The 26,754-nt window shown below is 41.5% G+C and overlaps 1 protein-coding gene across 15 annotated transcripts in view; it reads right to left on the reverse strand.

Moving 5' to 3' along the window:
• The window catches only part of DPF3 (double PHD fingers 3), a 242,016-nt gene that overhangs the window by 69,887 nt on the left and 145,375 nt on the right, over positions 1-26,754 (reverse strand). For all 15 annotated transcript variants that reach the window (XR_010908977.1, XR_009630592.2, XR_010908976.1 and 12 more), the window contains exon 4: positions 3,017-3,144. Coding sequence is in view for 2 of the 15 variants with exons in the window: in XM_060761458.2 (XP_060617441.2) it covers positions 3,017-3,144 (128 nt within the window). In the remaining 13 variants the exon portion in view is untranslated. The remainder of the gene's footprint in view (positions 1-3,016; positions 3,145-26,754) is intronic.

The following is a 26,754-nucleotide window of genomic DNA, read 5'->3' on the forward strand; positions in this document are numbered from 1 at the left end:
TATTTTTCATAGTGTTCTATTTTTCCTCGAAGGTGTCAGTGACATCAATACATTACCAGTGCAATGACACTGGTGGCTAACGTAGCTTTTGTGGCAGTGAATCTGCCCAGGTTTTAATACAGACTTTAAATAAGATACATCTGGACTCTGCCAGAATGGAGATATATATATATGGAGGAATTGAAAGATTCTTGTTCTTTTTATTTTGATTTTACCTGACTCCAAACACTTTCTTGAAATATCCAAGGATTCCCTTCCTCCTCCTCTGATCAAAATCACATCTAGCAACATTTTAGAAATTGATTTCCACCAATTTCCACTGAGATTTCTTCCTAGAGAAATAAGACAGGCCCCATCCCTCCACTTCTTTTGTAAGAGCCTGAAGATCTGGTGGTTTAAACAAGCCTTTGAGAATGACTAGTTCTAGCTCAGCCCCAGATACTGTTGAATATGGCCATATCTTTTTCTACCCATTACCCAGGTTACTTCCTCCTATTAGGCCCCGGAAATGAACAGCTACCTAATTTCCCGGGCCCTCTACAAATTGCACTATCCTCAGCACGGCCTTTTCAATATTATAAATATATATGTGCTACTGTGATTTTTTTGTGCTTATATTATCTTGTTAATTTTATGTTTATGTTGTTTACTTTGTATGTATTGATGATGTTACTTGGATAGAGTGACATCAGGCCTGTAGCCAGGATTTTGATGCGGGGGGGGGGGGGGGGCTGAGTTTGATTCAGGGAGCTGAGTTTGATTTTGGGGGGGGGGGGCTGAGGATCTACCCTAGCAAACCTTTTGTATCATTATCCCAATACCTCCATGCATATGGGATATATTGAGCATGCTGATCAGATCGTGATGTGAATAAACGTGTTTAAATAATGTACCAGTAAGGCCTTCTCACGGACCACACTGAGAATTTCGGGGGGCGCTGAAGCCCTTCAAGCTCCCCCCCCCCCCCCCCCGGCTACATGCCTGAGCAATATATAAATAAAGTTTTGTTGTTGTTGTTAGTACTCAAGTTATAATCAATATGCTAAACATCATAACACAAAAAAAAATCTTTCTTTTTTCCTCACCCCTCCCCCATCTCCTGATGTGTCATTTCTATGTGCCAGGAGGACTCCAGGACGCCGTAATGGTGGCCCGGCCAGTTTTTACAAGTCTTAGGGTGGTTTTGGGTGGCTTGCTCCTCCAGGCTTTTAGAAGCCCAAAAGAAGGGAGATGGCTGTAGGGACTCACCCCAGGTAGTCCCAGGACTACCTGGGGGTGAATCCCCACAGGCCCAATAGCCCATTAGATCCAGTACTTTCAGAAAGGCCTAGATCTAATGGAATATCTAATTAATTCCTGAATTAATTTGCTTTTACCTGAGGCATTCACTGGATGTGTTCTGTCACCACTGGGCCTGTACACAATGTCTTTATTCTATAAGACGCACACTTTAAACCCAGTGGGAAGCCGAGGTGCCCGAAGAGAGATTGTTAGAGACTTCCAGAAGTAATGGGCTTTAGAGTTCTTTAAAAGTACAACAAAGTCTTTATTAAGGAACAAATCTTCAAACAAAACTTCAAGGCTTTACTATTCTAGTCTTTAAGAGACTGGCATTAACTTGGTTTAACTGTACTATCTCAACATGAAGAAGAACCCTTCGTAATCTCTCCCAGGCCGCCCATCACCTAGGCCTCGCTGGTCTGGGTATAACTGCCGATCCCAAATGCGTCTGGAAACCGAGTAACCTACCAGACAAAGCTAGAAGATATTTAGCTGGAATTCTGTGGTTCTGTAATGCTGTCCTGTGGAAACTTCAGGGCTGTTTTCCCCTCTGGTGCTGTGAGGCTGAGAGGCTGTGAGCTCTCAGCCAGAGCCTTTGGAACTTTTTCCTTCCGTTTCCCTGGAACTGGATAGTCAGTTTGGACCCTGGATGGTCTTGAGGAATGAAGCCTTTCCTACAGGACAAACTGATTTGTGGCCTATAGGCTGGCTTCCTTGTGTGTGACTGACTAAAATGGTTCCTCTCTCTTCCCAAAACCCAGAAAAAGGGGCGGAAACAAAGCTAAATGAAGCTGGACAGGTGGCTTGCCCTATGACTGCAAACTATAACAGGAAGCCACCCTGCTGCAAAATCCCAAGTCTGGGATTGCAAACAAACCTTTAGTTCAAAGCAAATAAAATTGGAGCTCCTGGAACAGCTGTTCCAGAACAGGATGCTTCAGGTAAATCCCGACAAGCCTCTCATTTTTGGGGTTGTCTGGAAGGGCCCAGAGCCCCCTAATGGCATGGTGCTTATTCTTTAAATAACATTGAGATGCAAATATAAGAACTGAAATTTTTTCTTGACCTATTGTGCATTGTTAACTTGCATTTCTTGTATCTTCTGCACTATTCATTTGCATCTCTTGTATCTCATTGAAGCTTACTCCTCTTCCAAATTTTATGTACATTCCTCCTCTAAGTAAAGGAGAATTAACTGGGCTGCCCATTGAGCTGTGAGGGATTTTCTGATATTTTATAGTACCTCACAACAGTTTGTTAGTTACGCCTACATCAGAACACAATTTCTTTTTCACACATAAGAACAAATATGATTATGTATAGTGGCTGGGATTTACTTTGGTATATTCTCCTGCAAATCACAGCATGAAGGCCATAAGAGATTAATAACCTGATTCCCAAGACAAAATAACATCATAAGTAATTATTTCAGCATCACAGTCATCCTTCCACATTTTGTGGTTTTTGACTTCTGTGGAATTGATTATTCACAGATTTGGTTAAAATGTTCTCCCCAAAAGCCCTAGGTTCTCCAGTGTGATTCTACGGTCATCTTCAAGTGGGAGTCAACCATAGAGTAATGCTGGTCTTGAAATTTCTAGATACATGTTTTATCAGGTAAAAACATAGCAATGCCTTTATTCTTCACTTTCACTGGGATCCTGTGCCCCTAACTCCAGCAAATGTGGAAGACTAAAGTATATAGAGAGTAAATGTGAAGAGTGCTCCCAGTCACCTGGATTTCTTGTAGAGTGTCGTCCTCTTTAGTATCTATCTTCTTTTCAAGCCCTTCTCCACGTAGCAAAGCTTCCAGTGTGGTCCCCTCTGATGTGAAACCATCCTTCTTTAGGGGCAGGTCAACTTCTGAAAAAGCAAATACAACAGAAGTTGCAGTTATTTTCTATAGACCAAGAATGTGAAACTAACAGTTAATCACAGAATGCATGCTATTTAAAATGAGTAAAATAATATCCCTTACATAAAATAGCAAAATCAAAGTTTGCTTCTTAGATTTTTTAGAAAATATTTTCAAGCCGTGGTTAGTCAATTCCATAGAAACAGAATTTGTGGAAGGCCAATTGTACACTGAGTTGACCTTATGGATCCCATGTTCTAATTTGTGGGAAGTAAAACATTGCTTGCAATTTCATTATGAAAATTAGAAAGGCAAAATAGACACAGCCCAAATCATTCATTTCAGGACAAACTTGTAGGAGAAGAGAAAACCCAGACCCGTCCTTGCAAGAGCATTTTATGACAACCAGCGAAAACAAACACTATCAATTATGTTCATCCATCAAAACACCTATTTTCCCTTTCTAATTTTCTGCACAGGCCGATGGACCATATTTTGATTGCACAACAAAGCACTGAATTAGATGCCACTAAGCCGCAGTCTCGCTACATAGAATGTCAGTTCCATTTCCAGTTGTGATTGGGAACAGAGGTACTTATCGGGTGAGCTCGGGCATTATCTGTCACTCCAGAGACAGCAGGTACTGTGCAAAACCAAAGCAATCCAGCTTCCCCAGAAATGCTTACACAAGGATTATACAAACACTATGTCACATTGCGTCTTGGACCCATTTACTCTTATAAACAAATACCACATAACTGTATATCATGATTGATTCCAGTTAAGTACCATTTTGGATGGCAAATGTCTGTGTGTCTGTGTGTTCCGGGTGGAGAAAAAGAAGGACCCAGCACATCAGAGATCTACTGCTGAGCAAATGTAGCCACTGAGCTCATTAACAGGACATGGCAGGATGTGCCTTAAAGGGCAACTCAGTGGCTCAGTGAGCAATTAAATCTCATGTCAGTCCCCAATGAGAATCTATCAGTGTCACAAGCATATAATATCTCAGTCCTATTGCTGTTTCCCACCACTCACGTTTTTATTTATGGTGGACTATTTGGAACAATGGAAGTCAGAACCAATATCGTGAAATATGCCATGGGAAAGAGGTATGAAACAGATGAAGCCCCCTCCTCTTCTTCTGGGAAATATGCAGAGAGAGAAGCTGTCTGTTAGCTGTCTAGTTTGCAAAAGATACCATCTTTTGGGATGGTGCTCTCTGCCAGCATATGGAGAGCCCCAGGGGAAATGGTGGTGAAAAACCCAGACAAGCCGCATCCATCCATCCATCATATTGCTCATTTCCACATCTCTAAGGCATAAATATAGCATTCGAGGGCAGGGGAGGGGGTAGAGTTTTAAGGAAGAGCAGCGGAGGGGGTGTGGAAAAAACAAACATGTTTGTGTGCACAGTGAGATTTTTAATTATATTAAGTAAATAATACAATCAGGTTGAGATAGTATTCAGGGGATTCCTTATTTTGTTTTTAAAATGGGATAACCTACATCCATTAAGTATTTTTTGTTGGTCCCCAAAAAAGGTGATGGGGGGGGGGGGATGATCTCTGTAACAGACCTCAGAGTCATTCTGCTGTGACACTCATTCTGTACAATCCTCTGCCGATGCTAAATAACGTCAATTTCTACCAGCCTCTCCACAGCCTGTCTGTCTCTGCTCTGTTCTGCCTGCCTGCTCCCATATCAGTATACAGCACTCAAACTCTTTGCCATTCGTTGACCAACATAGGAAACAAGACACTGGATAGAAAGGCCTTTGGTCTGATTCAGCAGGGCTTTGCTTATGTTCAGAAGCAACATCCTAATCAAACTTCTAAGTCCATGTTCTGTTATTCTGACAGTTTAATATTCCAGAGAGCAATGGGGTAATTGGACACTCTAGAGGCCAGTGCGCTTCCCTTCCAGCAAGGCCAACTAGTCTCACAAGATGAAAGAAAAAGCAAGAATTGGTGCGTTCTGGGATTTTGCGATTCCACAGTACACTGGTATTATAAATTACACCAGGATTGCAGGGTGTCTTTGAATTTCAAGCCAGTTCTATATTTGACCTAGAGGAGTTCTACTTTCAAATCATACTCCATGCATTAATTTTTCAAGTCTCCAGTTTCTTAAAGGCCATGCTTCTCTTTACAGAACATTTCAAATGTCTGCCTCAATAAAGTAAAAAAAAAATCTGATATATCTGTATTTAAAAATCTAATGCTTTTATCTTGTTCATTTAAGAAAACACCATTGTGCTAACAGTTTCATCTACAAATATGGTATCTATATCTAAAAGCAATCTGTATTTTAAAATCTAATTACAGATATCACACTTGTAGACAAAATGGTTACTGTTACTGGGAGTTTTATCAAATGAACACAACCCAGGCATTATTAAAACTGACTGAGAAATGCAATAAAGTCTCACAAACAGCAATATTATAACAGTTGTTGTTAGGCGATCCCTCGTTTTCTGAGGAGGATTGTCTTCCAATATTCTTGTGGGTCCGTATGTGACTGTGGAGCCCTATTCTTGCTCTGCATTTTCTCCCGCAGTGAGGGCATTGGTTTCCAGGTAGAAGGCGGTCTCAGTTGGGGTTGGCTTGACGCGCCTTCCTCTTGGCACGCTTCTCCCTTTCGCCCTCCATTCGTGCTGCTTCAAATTCTGCAGCACTGCTGGTCACAGCTGACCTCCAGCTGGAGTGGTCAAGGGCCAGAGCCTCCCAGTTCTCAGTGTCTATGCTGGAGTTTTTAAGGTTGGCTTTGAGCCCATCTTTAAATCTCTTTATCTGCCCACCAACATTCCGTTTTCCGTTCTTGAGTTCGGACTAGAGCAACTGCTTTGGGAGACAGTGGTCGGGCATCCGGACAACGTGGCCGGTCCAGCGGAGTTGGTGGCGGAGGACCATTGCTTCAATGTTGGTGGTCTTTGCTACTTCCAGCACGCTGACGTTTGCCCGCCTATCTTCCCAAGAGATTTGCAGGATTTTCCGGAGGCAGCGCTGATGGAATCGTTCCAGGAGTTGCATGTAACTTCTGTAGACAGTCCACGTCTCACAGGCGTAAAGCAGGGTTGGGAGGACAATAGCTCTATAAACAAGCACCTTGGTATCCCTACAGATGTCCCGGTCCTCAAACACTCTCTGCTTCATTTGGAAAAATGCTGCGCTCGCAGAGCTCAGGCGGTGTTGTATTTCGGTGTCAATGTTGACTTTGGTGGAGTGGTGCCTGCCAAGGTAGCGGAAATGATCATAGCAGTAGTAGTAGGATTATAGCAGTAAGATTTCCCTTTAACTGCATGGGCTCCATCCTACATCTTGGGATTTATAGTTCAGTGAGATGCCTTTCTCTGAGCTATAGAGCTAGAGCAGTGGTTCTCAATCTGTGGGTCCTCAGATGTTTTCACCTTCAACTCCCAGAAATCCTAACAGCTGATAAACTGGCTGGGATTTCTGGGAGTTGTAGGCCTAAACACCTGGGGATTCACAGGTTGAGAACCACTGCACTAGAGCATTCTGGCAAAGAAGTTTGAGTTCCCCTTACCAAACTACAAATCTCAAGGTTCCATAGGATGCAGGCATACCAATTAAAGTAGCAACAAACTATAATAATTGTGTAGTAGATATATTCAGTGTTTCTGAAGATGATTGGGTTTAAGAAGATTTGCATGAGAGAGAAGTTAGGCAGCCAGAGGCATTTTTTCCAAAGTTGTTTGTTGTTTATTCGTTCAATCACTTCTGACTCTTCGTGACCTCATGGACCAGCCCACGCCAGAGCTCCCTGTCAACCATCACCACCCCCAGCTCCTTCAGAGTCAAGCCAGTCATTTCAAGGATACTATCCATCCATCTTGCCTTTGGTCAGCCCCTCTTCCTTTTTCCTTCAATTTTCCCAAGCATCATTGTCTTCTCTAAGCTTTCCTGTCTTCTCATGATGTGGCCAAAGTACTTCATCTTTGTCTCTAATATCCTTCCCTCCAGTGAGCAGTCAGGCTTTATTTCCCAAAATATGGACTGGTTGGATCTTCTTGCGATCCAAGGCACTCTCAGAATTTTCCTCCAACACCACAGTTCAATAGCATCTATCTTCCTTTGCTCAGTCTTCCTTATGGTCCAGCTCTCACATCTGTAAATTACTACGGGGAATACCATTGCTTTAACTTTGCGGATCTTCGTTGCCAGTGTGATGTCCCTACTCTTCACTTTTCCAAAGTAGATCAGCCTTATCTAAAACTGGGTTTGGCAACATGTAATCCTCCAAATGTTGTTGGACTTGCCCTGCCCTGTCTTATAGTTATTGGGATTGTTATTGCCCACTAGGATCAAAGGGAGGGGCTATATGTTGCCATCCCTGACCCTTATAGAGGAAGAGCAAATAATCTGGGTGACAGAAGCTATCATTTGTGCTCACTTTATTCGGTTACACAGAAACCACAAGTCAACACAAAGGAATAAACAGTCTCTTGGGCTATTTCTAATGATGTGGGGCAACATGCATACCTGCTATGTGTTACAGATATATACCCAGAATGTCAATTGTGAAGGATAAAAATCCATTTGCAGAGACATCCAGAATATATACTTATGAGGAAGCCAGAATTATTGGCTACAGCTTCTCATTGAGCATCTGCTCACTGACAAACCTAGGTGACCTCAACGTAATATTCAAAACAGCCTTTAGATATAAAGGGAAACTGAAGGGGAAGATTATATGCCAATTACATATGAGAACAGTCAGTACAATCACAATTTTCCAGAGACTCCTGCAATCATTTATCAGGTCCCAGACCTATCATTTAGAAATCACTGGTGCCATCAAAGCATTTAATCACAGATTCTGGCATTTGACTCCCACCCCTCAATGCCAATGATTCCGAAGCATAATTTAAACATAAATAAATATGTAAAACAAAAAGACAACAATTTCACTTTGGCTCCCAGACTGTTAAATGATAGTATAAATATATCCTTTTAAAAAGCATGCAGTGATGGTTACACATGTTGCAATTAAGCAAAACCACTTGAGGGTTAGTTTCAGCAGATCCACTCTAGAATATTCCATATGGTGATCTAATTTGATTTCGTATACGCAAGAAGTGGACAATATTTCTTGAATATGTTGTTCATTCAAGGTTGCCTTGAGACTAAAATGACAGAGAAGACTAGGCTTGTCGTTAGCCCCAGGGCTTGAAGAAATCACTTTTTTGGCTTGCAGCTTCCGGATTCCTCCAGCCATCATTCCAACTAACATTTCTAAGTAATTCCCAGAACTTTTATTCAACAGCACTTGAGATACTAAAATCCATTTTAATTTTTCAAAATGTCCCATGACAAACCTACACTGAACAACACAAAGAACTGTAGGAAATGAAAGTGTCATCTCCCAACTACTCTTTGGAAATACTGCTGATGGAATAATGTAGACCTCAGATAGCAAGTAAACTACTACCACTCATTATTTGTATGTATTTAGTTATTTTGTGTCAAAAGTATTGCATAAATAAATAATTTTAAAACTGATAAAATAAAGGGCTCACAAGCAGCTAAATAGTTTTAGATCAAAAAGAGATCACACTGATTAGAAATATATGAAAATGTCATTTCCACATGTTCTAAGTACATGGAGTGCCAAAAGCTTTGTGTGTGTGTGTAATGAGTACTGAAAAAACAAGATTTATGGCAATAGAGCTCATGCAGGTGGGCAAAATATACCCTGCAGACTCAGCAAGACTCTGAACAGTGAGAAAAGACACCGTATAGGAAAAAGAAACACTCCAAGTCACTAGGGTGTTAATGCCAATAAGAAAATCTTTAGACAGAGTCACAGCATATCGAGTTAGAAGACTGCACAGCCAAAAGATCCATAGCACAAAAATGAGTAGTGGCAGAAACACAGGCGAACACAAAATGTGTGTTTGTTCTCAGGATACAGTCCAGTGTGTCCAGTTCAGACAAACAAGGGAATATATTAAGGTTCAAATAAATAAGAAAAACTTGGCTGCAAATACTGGACCAACTAAAAAAGGCAGAGACAATAAATTGGCAGAGACCGTTCCTATTAATCCTCCATGATCCAGCTTTTTCAGCTGCTTTTAAAATATACAAGTTTCTCCCTTTGTCCTCAGCTTGCTTCAGTTGCTGCAAACATAATTCAAGGGCCAAACGTACAACAGGGATCCATTGAGGGATTATATAATACAACATGGATTATCTCTTCTAGGACCCTTCACGTAATATGATTTTTGTGTAATCTGAAACCTTGTTTTTCTTACCTGAAATGAACAATCCCTTGAGCTTCTGGATGAAGAATAGCAGAGAATTGTTCTGGAAAACCTAGAAAATGTCTAGAGATGTGTTCTCTACATGACTCCAGCAGAACTTCCACCTGGAGATCCTGGCTGGAGTTAACCATTGAATCGCACTGGGGAGCCTGAGAGACCACTCCCTTAGGTATTTTCTAGGTCTACTGGAGTGAATATGTTATTCAAAGCTCTTCATGAGCTTACACAATAAGTTGTCCAACTGTAGTTTGCACACAACTAAGGAGAGGAAGAGTAGAATCTGGTCTTTTCCAATAGATTCAGGTTGCAGCTTCTCCTAGCTTGTGTGTTCTGCCTCATCAATAACTGTTGCCAATTTGACCATACTCTGATATTGATTGACCACAGTGTTCTGGTTGTCAACTGTGAAATGTTGGAGGTTATGTTGAACCCATTAAATAATAAGTTGCTAAATGTTCAACCAACACTCATACAAATCATATTGATTCACTGATCTACTCTAGGAAGATGCTTACAATTTGATTAAGTCATAGTTTTGCTACAAATATCCTTAAATCTGTCAAAGGCAAAGCTGCTCTGCTTTATAGAGAGACTCTCCAGTTCCAAGTCCAATTTGGAGGCAGGGGAGTCAGAAGGAAAAGGAAGAAAAGGTTTTGAGCTTGTCCATCAGCCTTAGTCCCTGTTAGCAAAATGACACCCAGTATGGTAAGATGTACGTATTCTATTTGTCTTTACATTATGTCAAAAATTTACTCCAAATGCAAATGTTATGTAAACCTGTAGTCCACTTTCTCCTCACTCCCCCCCCCTCCCCCCCAGTGAGATGCAAGTAGCATCTTAGTAAAGTGTCTCCTGCAATTACCTTTCAGGTTGAGAGTCAAAGAAAGAAAGATGGTGCAAAATGTCTGCACACAACACTGCCATGGTTCTGCAGCACAATGAGACGTGGTACATGCAGAACAGCCCTTCTGTGAACGGCCTCCCTCCTCATCACTGGAGTCCACAGAGAGCAAAAAAATGAGAACAGCCAGAGCTCTGGTGTAGAACAGACCCAGAATGGGAGTGAACGTGAAACAACCTCTGCCATCCATCCAAGTGACAGCAAGAGCTGTGGGAAGCCGAGGCAAAATCTCCACAGTCCATAAATTATTCCCATTGCCTCCATCTTCCTGGACCAAAAATAGTAAAGATTATGAGGGGAGGAGAAATCCATCTGAGGAGAAAAGCAAATGATAATGAAGAGGGTGAAGAGCGTGTGTGTGTGTGTGGGGGGGGGGGTCTGTTTTCCCCTTCATTTGATTAACGATGAGTCAAGAAGCTTTTGGGGGTGGGAGGAGAGGGTGGGCAAAAAGATTGATGGCTTCAGAGACACTTCACATCTAAGAGACAAATGACCGGTCAGCTGCCCTTGGTGTGCAAAGAAATGTGTTTTCTAAACAACTGGACCAAATGCAAGCATGGCATGTCCCTGTTTGAAAGAAAGATTAACGTGAAGCAGATGGAGCCACCTGAGGTACTTAATTTCAGGACAGAAAAGAAGGGGAGACAGGGAGCAATTGGGTTCCTTTGTGCACCCAGCAAGGTCAGCCTGCCTGTTCATTAACATCTAGCTGTGATAGTCGCTTAACTACCTTTCTCCCTCCCCAACCCAGCATTCATCTCTTTGCTGCACACAAGAAAGACCTAGGTGTTTTGTTAGCCCTTTAGTAGCTGGAGAGGGAATAAACTCATCAATCTAAGGATATCTTTGGCTGCTTAACATCCTTCAAGCTGCTACTGTATGGAGAGGGCAAAATGGTGGCTAGTCTGAAATATGGAACAGCAGAAATGGCATGGTGGGTTGGAAGGCATCTTATCTCCATTAATGTATCCTGCATATATCACAACAGTAGGAGACCCATTAAGATTCAGCAAGGAAGGAGTGAGAAGAGAGAAGCTGGAGAAGCTTGGGCTCCAGTCATCGCACTCACAGTTTAGATGTCTTTCTGGCATCATTTCCAAGAGGAAAGTTATTGATTTACTCAATTCAGATATGAAAAACAAAAAATGGCAAGATTACATAGTTAGAAATGCATGTGTCCACCTAACCCCCAAACAAATTTCACTGGATTCATCAAAGCTTTAAGCTCATCTCAATTTTTGTCAGGTTTTTTGTGTGTGGGAAATAGGAAAGTGGGATATGGCAACCTCAGCTGCATCTAAAGTAGATGAGGGCAACTCTGCAGAGTGGGAATTTTGCCTTCCCTTCCTCAGCCTCTCAGCAGTCCTCAGAAGCGCATTCCCTTTAATCTGAAAGTTATGTCACATCACTTCCAACTTCATTTTTATTTTAAAATAGCACACTTGTGGGGGAGAGGAGAAAGTGACAAGCTAACACCTCCTGGGGTGGTTTAAGCTGCGTCTGACGGCCAAAAGTTGGGTCAAAACTGTAATTAGGAAGAAGTCTAGAAGTTGCCAAGATTATGGCAATAAGACTGATTGATAACTGGCAAATAGAGGGAGAAAACGTGGAGGCAGTCACACACTTTGTATTTCTAGGTGCAAAGATTACTGCAGACACAGACTGCAGCCAGGAAATCAGAAGACAGTTTACTTCTTGGGAGGAGAGCAATGACCAATCTCAATAAAATGGTGAAGAGCAGAGACATCACACTGGCAACGAAGATCTGCATAGTTAAAGCAATGGTATTCCCCTTAGTAACCTACGGATATGAGAGCTGGACCATAAGAAAGGCTGAGCAAAGGAAGATAGACACTTTTGAACTGTGGTGTTGGAGGGAAATTCTGAGACTGCCTTGGACTGCAAGAATATCAAACCAGTCTATACTCCAGGGAAAAAGCCCGACTGCTCACTGGAGGGAAGGATATTAGAGGCAAAGATGAAGTGTACTTTGGTCACATAATGAGAAGACAGGAAAGCTTGGAGAAGACAACGATGGTTGGGAAAATGGAAGGAAAAAGGAATAGGGGCCAACCAAGGGCAAGATGGATGGATAGTATCCTTGAAGTGACTGGCTTGACTTTGAAGAAACTGAGGGTGGCCACAGTCGTCAGGGAGCTCTGCCGTGGGCTGGTCCATGAGGTCACGAAGAGTCAGAAGTGACTGAATGAATAAACAACAACTAGAAGCACTGCCTCCTGAGGGCAGGAAGATGGGATGGATATAAATATTCACCTCAATATAAAATAATGGGGGTTTTTTGCCCACAAGAACTGAAGTGTCTCAGTCTAGAATCTGCCAGGCTAAACCTGTCCAATGCCTTTCTTTCCAACATATCCAATTTTGGGTTGTTGTAAGTTTTTCCGGGCTATATGGCCATGTTCTGGAGGCAATTTTTCTCCTGACGTTTCGCCTGCATCTATGGCAAGCATCCTCAGAGGTAATGAGGACCTCATTACCTCTGAGGATGCTTGCCATAGATGCAGGCGAAATGTCAGGAGAAAAACCTACAACAACCCATGGATTCCGGCCATGAAAGCCTTCGACAATACATATCCAATTTTATTTATTCATGTATTTCTGGAACCATCCCACCCCCATACCTGGTACTCAAACCAGTTTACAAAAATTAAAACAAATACAGGTAGCTTGAGTCTTGCTAGCAGTACCTTTTCACAATCACCACAGATTTTCAGCATTAGCGGGAGATCCCCAAATGATCATCATCTAGGGTAGTCACCTTCCCTGTCTGTGCACATTATTATACAACATGCATGCATTTATTGTGGATGCAGCATTATTGGCAGAAACAACAGCTGCAAGCATCTATCCTCAAGTCTTGCACTTTGCACTTAACTTCATCGTTGTTTGCTGACAGGCTTGTAATCCATAGCACCACATAGAGATTGAATATCACTGCTTCCTATAGTGCTTGCACCTTGCAGAGCAGTGAGTGTTTGGTTACAACAACAGATGTAGTTGGGGTTCATGTGTGCAGGCAGATTTACTTTCTAGTTCTACAAAAAGACATAAAGGAATCCAGTAGCATCAGTGAGATATAGTGGGAAGGAAAATTTTCTAGCATATGTTTTTATGGAGTCCATTTCATCAGATTTATTTATGTAGTTTATTTGACTGATTCATTTTTCATCCCACCTTTCTCCTAACATGGAACCCAAAGTATTTTACAATGTAAGTTAAAGCAAAATGATTTAAATTATAAGTGGTATGAAAGTTTTAAAACACATTGAACAACAAAATTAAAACAGTAATCTAAAACAATTTAAAACACTTTTAATATGTATTACATTTTAGAAATACAATATATGTACTGAGTATCTTTTGTCTCCAATAAGTTAAAGGCTGAAGGTTTGTTTGAATAAGTTCTTTGCCACTGAAAAAAGAGCAGAAAGACGCCAACTGAGTGTCATAATTCACACTCTGGAGTGGGATGATTTAGGAGGAGGCAGACTGCCTGGAATCTTCTGGTAACAATGGTTTTTCTGAATCACAGAAGCCAGGGGTTGAAGCAGACGGAGGCCTTGCTCCATAGCAAGAGGCTGCAGGCACCGAGGGTCCATTGTCATCATTCTTCAAGTGATGAACAGGCAAAGAGATATTGCATCATTTCCAAAGGTTATTAAGTAGAAGACACTGACCTAATTGGGCATCTGGTATCCAATTGCCTATATAAAAATCTTCCAGCCATTACCTGGCAGCTTTGTTGCCATCAACCATCCTTTTTGATCACTAGCAGTACTTTTTGGGTGTGTTTTCTTGACTTTGGGTTATCTATGACCGTTGACTCTTATTTATCTTTTTCTGGCTTTATTTATCTGCACTACTAACTTTCTGTACAACTTCTGTACTGCCTGGTGACTGCTATATTGCTTCTCCCTTCATCCTGCTGGATACCCTGTGATTGATCTGGACAGAAATACTCCTCAACAGCTCTTACACTCCAACTACCTGGATCCTGGGTCACTTGCTAACTGGAATAAAGGTCATCGAGCCTCCTTCAGGAGGAAGCTCTATAGTCCAGAATCAACCACAAAGAAGGCTCTCTAACATGACCTCACCAAACAAGCTGCTGCAGATTGTGCCCTACTCCCAAAGATTATAAGACTTGGGCAAGCTCATTTGTTGCATTCAGACCTCCTGATGATCTGGGAATGGTGAAATATGGAGTTTTCAATCACCCCCAAAAGTTGATTTTAGAAATTTACTTTTCTCAATCTCAAAGGTGCTACTGGATGCTTTTGCATCTGTTTATTCTAAAACAGTTGAATGTGGTTCTTTAAAGACTATTTAAAATTTTCAGCTATGACGAACAGCATTTTTAGCTTCATGGATCTCATTGTTCAATTGCCCCCAATGAAAATGAGGAGAATGACACCTTACGTCTTCTGCTTATGACACAAACACTGAGCCAAACTTTTAGGATCACATATTCTACACTTGGCCAATTCTTCTACTGTCACTTAAACAATCATCAACTGATGTAACTTGAGCAGGATGCTCATGCACTGCCCTTTTGGCAGTGATACTACTGAGTAATAGTTCTAAGAGAAATACAAATGATACTGCCTAAGTTTAAGCAGCAAAATGCCTTTCCCCATCTTTTCAGGGAGACATTATTAACTCTGGCATAAACATCTTCCTTCTTTTCCTTCCACTTTGGCCTCTATAAGGAAGGCCATATTGCTGTACCAAAAGAGCAAAACCCCAACTCAAACAAAAACACTTTACTACTTAAACAATAACATTTTTGTTGTTATGTGCTTTCCAGCCATTTTCAACTTATAGCAGCCCTAAGGTGAACCTAGCACAGGGTTTCCTAGCAAGATTTGTGCAGAGGAAAGGTTTCCTCTGCCTCCCTCTGAGGAAGAGAAGAGACGAATTGCCCAAGGTCACTCAGTGGGTTTCCATCTTCAAGTGAGGTTTTGAATCCTTGTCTCCCAGTATCTTAGTCCAACACTCAAACCACTAAATATTATTTAACATTTCGCAGAATTTTTCAGAAACCCAATACTGATTTGACACAAAGTATGCATTAGATATATTACATCTTCACCTTATATTTTCATATAACTCCCTTCCTTGCAATGTACATTGCATCAGCTCCATTTCCCATTGACTCCCACGTGCCCACACACATCCATTGCTTGAAATAAGCAGATGTTTGTCTGACTTGAAAGTTTTAGCATAACATACCTGTATTTTATGAGAACATCAAGTGCAAAATGCAGGGAAATATTAAAATGAATTGCAAATCAATAAAAAACTTATTTAATATATATCAAGTGTAAAATGATTATGAGGTAGTAAAATATTTACTCGAGAGAAGAATAAAGATGACAAATTGAAAACATTCACTGCAAAAAGGGAGGGAATAATAGGTGGGAACAAAAGAAAATCTTACTACTCTTGCTTCACTCTATTCATAAAATTTGGCTCGTAACATTTCAAGCTGGAGTTTTATATCATTTATTACTTATACCTTTAAAGTAGGCACTGGAGGGAGGAAAAATCACTGTTTAAATATTATCATATTTCAACCTTCTAAACAGTTTCCAAAGAGCCCCATAAAGTTGAATAAAATTAAAAGATCATTTTTAAAGAAGATAAAAGCCCACATTTCTCTACCACACAGCATATATAAAAATTCCCCTGAACTCATATGATATTGATCACTGTGTCAACTTCATAGATATAGGATTTAACAAGACATTATGTGGGACATGTGGCAACCCCATTTCTCCCTTGTTAATGTCTTGTAAAAGAAATGAAATGGCATCTCCACTTTCAAAACTAGAGTTTTTCAAGAGGTAGAACAAGATCTCTGAACACATCCCATGCTCATTTTAAAACATATTAAAAATGTTAATAGCAGTCATGGGAAAGGGGAGTCAGTCAATGCAGATGGGAACCACAGTGCTGCAAAAAAGGTTATTCCTTTTCTCTATGGATTTTTTCCCAGTTAATCCCCCCACACACACTATGCACACATACACTGTGCACACACGTGCACTGAGAAGCTGCTATGTACCCCTGAGGGCAAATATATGATGAATAATTTTGCCCACAGAAAACACAGCAGATTAATGAGAAGGAGTTTAATTGGAATTGTAACACAGTCAAAAGAGTTATTCCACTTTGAAGTCCTACCCACATACTGGTGGGGACGAGAGAGAGGGCCTTCTCAGTGGTGGCCCCTCGGCTGCGGAACTTCCTCCCTAGGGATATTAGATCAGCCCCTTCCCTCCTGACCTTCCGCAGAAAAGTGAAAACATGGCTTTTTGAACAAGCCTTTGGGAACCTAGTGCAATAGATAAACACGGAACTATGTGAAATCGAATACTGGAACGGCTTAGACAATGTTTTTGGATGACAAGGCTAATAGTGAAGGTAGTGGTTTAAATGTTTTTAAAGGTTTTAAGGTATGTATTTTATAATTCTGTTTTAAATGTTTATTGTAATTTGTACATTGTTTTAATGGCATTGAATAGCTGTCTATGTTGTAAAGCCGCCTTCAGTCAACTTCGGGTTTGAAAAAGACGGGTAGAAATACTGTAAATAAACAAATAAATAATACCCCAATCCACACTGCAACTCCAACAAATACTTTCACATCACATTTCTATACTTATTTAAATGCCTATATCTATATCCACTGCATTATTGCTGATCCTTGGTAAAGTGATACAGAAATATAATGGCCAGAAATTCTATTCACAAATCATCTGCATGACATCTAATCTGACCTCACATACTCGAGTATAAGCCTAGTTTTTCAGCCCTTTTTAGTTTTTCAGCCTTCCTTCTTCTCCTCCTCTCTTGCACACCTTCCTCTCTTCTCTCTCTCTCAGTGGCCCTGGCCACCAAAGTGGGAGAGAAAGGGGCATGCCACCTTTGCACTAGGACTTACAATAGAGATATTTAATGCTCTGAACCCATAGCCTGAGGAGCCAGCATGGTGTAGTGGTTTAAGTGTTGGAGTATAATGCTGGAGTCCAGGGTTTGAATCCCCATTCAGACATAGAAATATATTGGCCACTCTCTCAGCTTCTGAACAAATCTTGCCAAGAAAACTCTATAATAGGTTTGCCTTAGAGTGTCCTAAGTCAGAAATGACTTAAAGGTACACAACAACACATAGCAATTTAAAACACAGTTAATTCAGTAGAGCCACAGAGCAATAGCAGAATCCTAAATCAAAGGCATGCCATCTTGCAAATTTGGAATAAATATAAAAAAAACAGACTATAGTCTTCAAGTTCATCACTAGAAACATTTTACTGAAGAGATAAAAAGGTTCAAAAGAGCTGGATAACACTGGGCAACAAAAGCAAACAGGAAAAGAAGTTCTTAGGCATCAGAAGGAAGATATCTACAGGAGACCAAGCACATCACTGGCCAACACATATTTTGGTGCCCCAAATGTTGGCCCTGTTTCTGGGCATATTTGACCTGGCAATTCCAAAAATGGCATCACTTTCCCCCTGTAAGTCCTAGTTTTTGAGATGCAGAACATAGCCATCTACCAGTCTCCATCTGCTCAATCATAGAAAATTATGATAACCATATCTAAGAAACTAGATGTGATGTGCTTTATCTAATGCAATGTTCTGAATGAGTGCTTCAAATAACCCCAGGAACAGGCCTAAAAACCTTACTGGTGCATTATTTAAACTGTTATGTTTATTCATATCATGATCTGATCACCATACTCAATATATCCCATGTGCATGGGGGTATTGGGGTAATGATACAAAAGGTTTGCTAGGCTAGACCCTCTTTCACTCAGACTCGCCCCCCCCCCTCCAAAACAAACTCAGCCCCCACCCCCCACCCCCCCGAATCGAAATCCTGGCTACGGGCCTGGATTGGGGAAATGATTGGTATAGATTTCAAAACTCAAAAAGAATTGTGGCAGAATATGGCATACATTGTAAGAAATATAATCACTTGCAAGATACTCTACAGTTTTGAAAACAAGAAAGCTAAATTTGAGAATAAATTATGCTTTGATGCTTAGTACCTAAGTGGGAAATTTACTGAAATTAGAATTAGAAATAGCTGAAATAGACAAGCTAGTTAGCCACAGATATAAGAGACAAAACATTGGATAATTTATTAAATTATTTGAAGCAATTTATAACCTTTATGAAAAAAGAAGGAAATACTATTCCTTGGTGTTTTGACATTAAAAGTTCCTACTTTTTGTAAATTTCTTTAGTCAGAAAACAAAATAATACTGCTACATTGAGAAGAGAACATATGTGCCATGTGCCAACTTCTAGCACAACACCACAAATATGATATCATAGCCATCACTGAAACCTGGTGGGATGACTCCTATCGCTGGAATGTAGATATCGAGGGGTATAACCTCTTTCACAGAAACCGAACAAAGGGGAGAGGAGGCGGAGTAGCCTTATATGTCAAAAACTCTTATGCTGCACAAGAAATTCAAGACAGCAATCTGGGAAACCAGCTTGAAATCATCTGGATAAGAATCAAGGGAACTGGGACTCAAAAAGATGTCGTTGTAGGCGTCTACTACAGACCCCCAAGCCAGGAGGAAGATCTTGATGAAGTCTTCTGCCAACAGTTGACCAAACAGGCACAGAAAAGAGATGTAGTAGTCATGGGCGATTTCAACTATCCCGATATTTGCTGGAAAACAAACTCGGCCAAGAGTACAAGGTCCAACAAATTCCTCGCTTGCCTTGCAGACAATTTCATGGTCCAGAAGGTAGAAGAGGCAACAAGGGGATTGGCTACTCTTGATCTCATCCTAACAAATGCGGAGGACCTGATCGATGCGGTCGAAGTGGTAGGATCCTTAGGGGCAAGTGACCATGTGCTCCTGCAATTTGAGGTACAAAGGAAGGCCGAAACTTGCTGGAAAACAAACTCGGCCAAGAGTACAAGGTCCAACAAATTCCTCGCTTGCCTTGCAGACAATTTCATGGTCCAGAAGGTAGAAGAGGCAACAAGGGGATTGGCTACTCTTGATCTCATCCTAACAAATGCGGAGGACCTGATCGATGCGGTCGAAGTGGTAGGATCCTTAGGGGCAAGTGACCATGTGCTCCTGCAATTTGAGGTACAAAGGAAGGCCGAAACTAAGACAAGTCAAACCCGCATTTTGGACTTTAGGAGAGCTGATTTCCAAAAAATGAAGGAAACGCTGAGCAGCATTCAGTGGACACAGATACTAAAAGACAAGGGAGCTACGGATGGATGGGAATTTCTCAAGAGTGAAATACTCAAGGCGCAATTGCAAACCGTGCCAACAAAGAGAAAAAATAGGACAAGTGCAAAAAAGCCAGAATGGATGTCCAAAGAACTTCTAACTGTGCTAAGACACAAAAGAGACATGCACAAGAAGTGGAAAAAGGGAGAAATCACCAAAGAAGAATTCAAACAAATAGCCAACACCTGTAGGGAAAAGGTCCGCAAGGCTAAAGCAAAAAACGAGCTCAGACTTGCCAGGGACATTAAAAACAATAAAAAGGGCTTCTATTCTTATGTCAGTAGAAAAAGGAAAAACAAGGAGGAGATAGGACCTCTTCGAGGAGAAGATGGGGCAATGCTGACAGGGGATAGGGAAAAGGCAGAACTACTTAATGCCTTCTTTGCCTCGGTCTTCTCACAAAAAGAGAGTCTTCAACCTCAGCAAGATGGAGTGGATGAGGGATTGGAGGACATCCAACCCCAAATTGGGAAAGAAGTCGTCCAGGAATACCTGGCCGCTCTTAATGAGTTCAAGTCCCCAGGGCCAGATCAACTACACCCCAGAGTATTGAAGGAACTAGCGGAAGTCATTTCGGAACCATTGGCAACCATCTTTGAGAGTTCTTGGAGAACGGGAGAAGTTCCAGCAGATTGGAGGAGGGCCAATGTGGTCCCAATCTTCAAGAAGGGAAAAAAGGACGACCCAAACAACTACCGTCCGGTCAGCCTCACGTCGATACCGGGCAAGATTCTGGAAAAGATTGTTAAGGAAGTGGTCTGCAAACACTTAGAAACAAATGCAGTCATCGCTAATAGTCAACATGGATTTATCAAAAACAAGTCATGCCAGACTAATCTGATCTCTTTCTTCGATAGAGCTACAAGCTGGGTAGATGCGGGGAATGCCGTGGATGTAGCGTACCTGGATTTCAGTAAGGCCTTCGACAAGGTCCCCCATGACCTTCTGGCAAGGAAACTAGTCCAATGTGGGCTAGGCAAAACTACGGTGAGGTGGATCTGTAATTGGTTAAGTGGACGAACACAGAGAGTGCTCACTAATGCTTCCTCTTCATCCTGGAAAGAAGTGACGAGCGGAGTGCTGCAGGGTTCCGTCCTGGGCCCGGTCCTGTTCAACATCTTTATTAATGACTTAGATGAAGGGCTAGAAGGCATGATCATCAAGTTTGCAGACGACACCAAATTGGGAGGGATAGCCAATAGTCCAGAGGACAGGAGCAGAATTCAAAACGATCTTGACAGATTAGAGAGATGGGCCAAAACTAACAAAATGAAGTTCAACAGTGACAAATGCAAGATACTCCACTTTGGCAGAAAAAATGAAATGCAAAGATACAGAATGGGGGACGCCTGGCTCGAGAGCAGTACGTGTGAAAAAGATCTTGGAGTCCTCGTGGACAACAAGTTAAACATGAGCCAACAATGTGATGTGGCGGCAAAAAAAGCCAATGGGATTTTGGCCTGCATCAATAGAAGCATAGTGTCTAGATCTAAGGAAGTAATGCTACCCCTCTATTCTGCTTTGGTTAGACCACATCTGGAATATTGTGTCCAATTCTGGGCACCACAATTCAAGAGAGATGTTGACAAGCTGGAAAGTGTCCAGAGGAGGGCGACTAAAATGATCAAGGGTCTGGAGAACAAGCCCTATGAGGAGCGGCTTAGGGAACTGGGCATGTTTAGCCTGAAGAAGAGAAGGCTGAGAGGAGATATGATAGCCATGTATAAATATGTGAGAGGAAGCCACAGGGAGGAGGGAGCAAGCTTGTTTTCTGCTTCCTTGGAGACTAGGACACGGAACAATGGCTTCAAACTACAAGAGAGGAGATTCCATCTGAACATTAGGAAGAACTTCCTGACTGTGAGAGCCGTTCAGCAGTGGAACTCTCTGCCCCGGAGTGTGGTGGAGGCTCCTTCTTTGGAAGCTTTTAAGCAGAGGCTGGATGGCCATTTGTCAGGGGTGATTTGAATGCAATATTCCTGCTTCTTGGCAGGGGGTTGGACTGGATGGCCCATGAGGTCTCTTCCAACTCTATGATTCTATGATTCTATGATTCTATGTCTCTGCCTTGAATTTAGAAAGCTAGAAAAACCTCTTGCTTTCTTTGTTGGTTGTTTTTGTTTTGTTTATTTAGTGTCCTGGATGTATATGTGCGACATTGCAATTTTGTCCTTTGTATAATATCATTATAAATTACCATAATGCACTGATTATATTGCTTAAAATCCAAAATCCAAAATTTGCTGGCCACAGTGGTAATGTCAGACCCAACAGCTTCTGAAAGATTTATAGGTTGTACATTTGATCATTTGACCTGGATTATTCCCATTCATCCAAAGACCTTGTCCCTTACACTCTCGCACTCCCTGGTCAACCAATTTAAGCAATGTTTTGTTTTCATATATCCCCTTTTCACACAAGAAAGACCTTGGGAAGTGAGTTGCTCTCAAAACAGATCTACAACTCAGCCTATCCATTATCTGCAGGTGTCTAGCTAATGAGATATGATGTACCAGCTTCTACCAACCATTGACTTCAGATAGCAACTTCTAGAATATTCTCAAATTCCCATCAGCAATTTATACTTCTCTTAAAGGCACGTCTGGCGGGGACGAGAGAGAGGGCCTTCTCGGTGGTGGCCCCCCGGCTGTGGAACTCCCTCCCTGCTGACGTCAGACAGGCCCCCTCCCTCATGGCCTTTCGTAAGGGCCTGAAGACTTGGCTCTTCGAGCAGGCTTTCAACTAAGTGCTATGCTACGGGTAATGACAACCGGATTGAATTATGACTACGAGATTGACTATGATTCCATAAATATGACGGAGCGGATTTTTAGTGTAAGTTAGATGTTATGTATTAGTGATGTTAGTTGTTGTTTCTGATTCCTTTGTAAAGTGTCTTTTTGTACTGTACACCGCCGCGAGTCGCCCTAGGGCTGAGAGCGGCGGTTAACAAATGCAAGAAATAAATAAAATAAATTAAAGGCACACAGCAGTACAACTATTGCCAAATAACTTAACACTCTATAGCAAACTACATATTATGTTTCAAGCACAAAGTAACAATAGGATAGCACAAATATGATACAAAACATGGCAGATCCTAATTATAGGATCTGCCACAACATCTTATGGAATCCTGTGATGGAGTGTTTACCATTTGCAGCTAGAGAACTCATCAACCATTCAGTCCAATAGCAGTTAAAAAAAGAACCATATAAATGTGTACTGTAGTGTGGTAGGGCCCTATGTTACAGAAGTCCTTCTAATAGAAGACTGCTTTGGACACCAGAAACTGACTTCAGTTAGCAGAATCCATTCCAAGCCATCCCATCTGAAAGTGGAACAACCCTGTTAGTGGAATAAATGCTCTGCTAACTCAGAATCAACTGCAGAATCAATGCAATTTTACAGCATTGTAACGACATGGCTCAATGGTATGAACCATGGGAGTGATTTTACAAAATATTTTGCCTTCCCTGCCAAATAGTGCCAGTGCCTCACAAAATTATAATTCCTGTGATTCCATAGCACTGAGCCATAGCAGTTACAGTGCAATCAAAGTCCATTAATTCTACAGTTAAGATGCATCATAAGACCTGTCCGCAGAAGGGCATTAAAGAAAAATAGTATAACAAAAACCAAGTCATGGCAGATCCAAACCTCCCCAAAACAAAATGCTTTAAAAGTACATGACTGTGAAGCCTATAACACGAATTGATGTGATTACAAAAGCACAATCATAGAAAGAAAGTCATGCTTTTCCAATGATATCGATTCATGTTATAGGTTTGTCAGCCATGGGCTTTCTAAGCATTTGGAGAGAGGTTTCTGACTGCTAACATGTTCCATTTTCTCCCATTGCAGATTTGTATTAATAAAGTTGTGGCCTTGTTATAGCTCACAAGGCTGATCAGCATCCTTATTCTGGTGATATTGGGGGAAAATATGATTTTTTGTAAGTTCTTATCACAAACAAACCACACTTCTGCACTGGCCAAATTCAATTATCAGTATAGCTGTTCCCACTATGAAGAGGATCATGTGTATCTGTATGCCGTGGAGCTGTTAAACATTAGTCCATCAGAAAAAAGCATCACATACATGGCTGAATACAAAGGGACTTCAAGGGCATGATCATCAAGTTTGCAGATGATGCCAGATTGGGAGAAATAGCAAATACTCCAGAAGGCAGGAGCAGAATTCAACACCATCTTAACAGATAGAGAGATGGGCCAAAACTAACAAAATAAAGTTCAGGAGGGACAAATACAAGATACTACATTTAGGCAGAAAAAAATGAAATGAAAAGATACAGAATGGGGGACACCTGGCTCAACAGCAGTAAATGTGAAAAAGATCTCGTAGTCCTCGTGGACAAGTAAAACATGAGCCAACATGGGATATTGGCCTGAATAAATAGGAGTCTAGTGTCTAGATCCAGGGAGGTCATTCTACCCCTCTATTCTGCCTTGGCCAGACCTCACCTGGAATATTGTGTCCAATTCTGGGCACTGCAATTTAAGGGAGATGTCAACAAGCTGGAATGAGTCCAGGGGAGGGTGACTAAAATGATCAAGGGCCTGGAGAACAAGCCAGGGAACAGAGAAAGTCATAGGGATGAGGGAGCAAGCTTGTTTTCTGCTGCCCTGGAGACGGACGTGGAACAAAGGCTTCAAATTAAAGGAAAGGAGATTCCACCTGAACATTAGGAAGAACTTCCTAATGGTGAGAGCTGTTCAGCAGTGGAACTCTCTCTCCTGGAGTGTGGTGGAGTCTCCTTCTTTGGAGGCTTTTAAACAGAGGCTGGATGGCCATCTGTCAGGGGTGCTTTAAATGTTATTTTCCTGTTTCTTAGCAAGGGGTTGGACTGGATGGCCGATGAGGTCTCTTCCAACTCTATGATTTTATTACTTGAACCCAGACTTTTCTAGATTAATCATTCAATGCTCACTTTCAGCCATCTGGCCTCCCAGTTGTTAATAAACATAAGCTCTCGTTGATTTTCACAATTGGACATACTGCTAAGAGGTGATGGAAGCTGGAATTTGGCATCTGGAAGGCTGCAGCGTCTTACTCTGGGTTAGAACACACATATATCCAACTAGCAGAAGTGAGTATGTGTTTGCATAACCCCACTATGCCCAATGGCATAGAGGGTTAAAGCGCTGAGCTACTGAACTTGCTGACCGAAAGGTCACAGGTTTGAATCCGAGAAGCGGGGTGAGCTCCCACTGTTAGCACCAGCTTCTGCCAGCCTAGCAGTTCAAAAACATGCAAATGTAAGCAGATCAATAGGTACCAGTCTAGCGGGAAGATAACAGCGCTCCATGAAGTCATGCTGGCCATATGACCCTGGAGGTGTCTATGGACAACACGGGCTCTTCAGCTTAGAAATGGAGATGGGCACCAACCCCAGAGTTGGACACAGCTGGACTTAAAATCAGGGGAAAACCTTTACCTTTACTTAAACATTTCATTCCACACAAACTCTGCACCACCTGAAAAACTAGATGTTGTGAATGTCTATATCTCTGCCAGTCAATGAAAACTTTCTGAGCTGCCCTAAAGCATGCACACATTTCCTAGTAAACCATTGGCTAACATTGTAACCCAAAATTTCAGTCACAAATATATACTGTATACCCATATTAATTAATGACAAAGGAAAAAGTTGCAGTGTTTGATCTTTATGGCTATTTGGTGGTGATACACATGCTCTTCTATTTTTCACCTGCAGGCACACATGTTGGAGAATTTGGTTGATTATTTTGTATAAATTCTATGAAAAAGTTTTCTTCTTCAATAAATACATTTAAATGAAAGCAGAGTCAAACCCCATTCACAAAAATCCTGTAATATTACTCCCTCTACTGGCCCTGAAATAGTAGTTTCTGTACTTAATCAAGGAAAAGAATTATTTTAAATTTAAAGTTGGCTTTTAACAATTCACAGCAGAGGAGGTAAGTGAGGCATTTAAAAAAACTCATATTTCTAATCTACTAAAATAAAAAGTCTCATGCAGGAGCACACATATATCTTTCACAGGCAGCTTTCACTTATTCTTCAATGATATATGTGCTTAGAATGTGCATGTGAAACAGTCGATTTTAGGTTTCGTTGCATTTATGAATGCGTCAGTCATAATATTGAAGATACACATTTTCTCTTCAAAGGTTAAATGCAATTGGCATTCTTATTAGATTTCATCAAGTTTTATTTCACTGATACAAGAATCCCTATTGTATCCATAAAGAATGCTCCAAACAAGACTTTTTTTGTCCTCAGCACTGATACACATCACAGTCCTTTGCTCTCCAGTCCAGTTTTTTAACATGAATTTTAAAGAAAGAGATAACTTCACTATGTTTGTATTTTGTACTTGATTACTATAGCTGAGTAGAAATAATGCCCATTGGAAAGGACTCAATTTTGAACTAGATAGGAACTCCAATGCAATGAGTGAAAGAGCAATGCCATACAAATAACATGTTTCACATGAATGCAATGTCGAGATCTTAGGAACATGTGCTAGGGCAGGCATGGGCAAACTTCAGCCCTCCAGGTGTTCTGGACTTCAACCCCCACAATGCCTAACACCTGGTGGATTTCTGGCAGTTGAAGTCCAAAACACCTGGAGGGCTGAAGTTTGCCCATGCCTGTGCTAAAGCCATGTCTACACAGGCCAAATAAAGGGGATTCACCTTACACCTCATGACCTAGATCCAGCTGGTTTCACAGCATAAGTAATGCTTCCAGTTATTAACTGGGACAAAGGGAACTGGAATTTACTCCGGAGACAGCCTGGTGTTTTTGAGGTTTGGACAATTGGATCAGTCTAGATCGAGCCCAATCCAGTGTTCATGTGTCAACTGGCCCATCACTGTGTCAGTGGCTAGAAGCAGCTCGCTGACTGAGCTTTACTAGCAATACCACTTTTGCTGGTCACATGGTGCCCAAGATGGTTGAGCACCCTGTTGTGGCCTCATCAATGTGATCAGGAAGGTTCAGCCAGGGAGCTGCTTTTGGCCAGTAAAAGAGCAGCAGCAGTAGTGACCCTAGTGCACTCTTGACATGGCCTGCCATCTGAACCCTAAAGGTCTCTGGGGAATCTCCCATTCTGCATCTGGGGCAGC

The sequence above is a fragment of the Anolis sagrei genome, chromosome 1 (assembly GCF_037176765.1).
Source record: "Anolis sagrei isolate rAnoSag1 chromosome 1, rAnoSag1.mat, whole genome shotgun sequence".
In the NCBI taxonomy this organism is placed as follows: Eukaryota; Metazoa; Chordata; class Lepidosauria; order Squamata; family Dactyloidae; genus Anolis; species Anolis sagrei.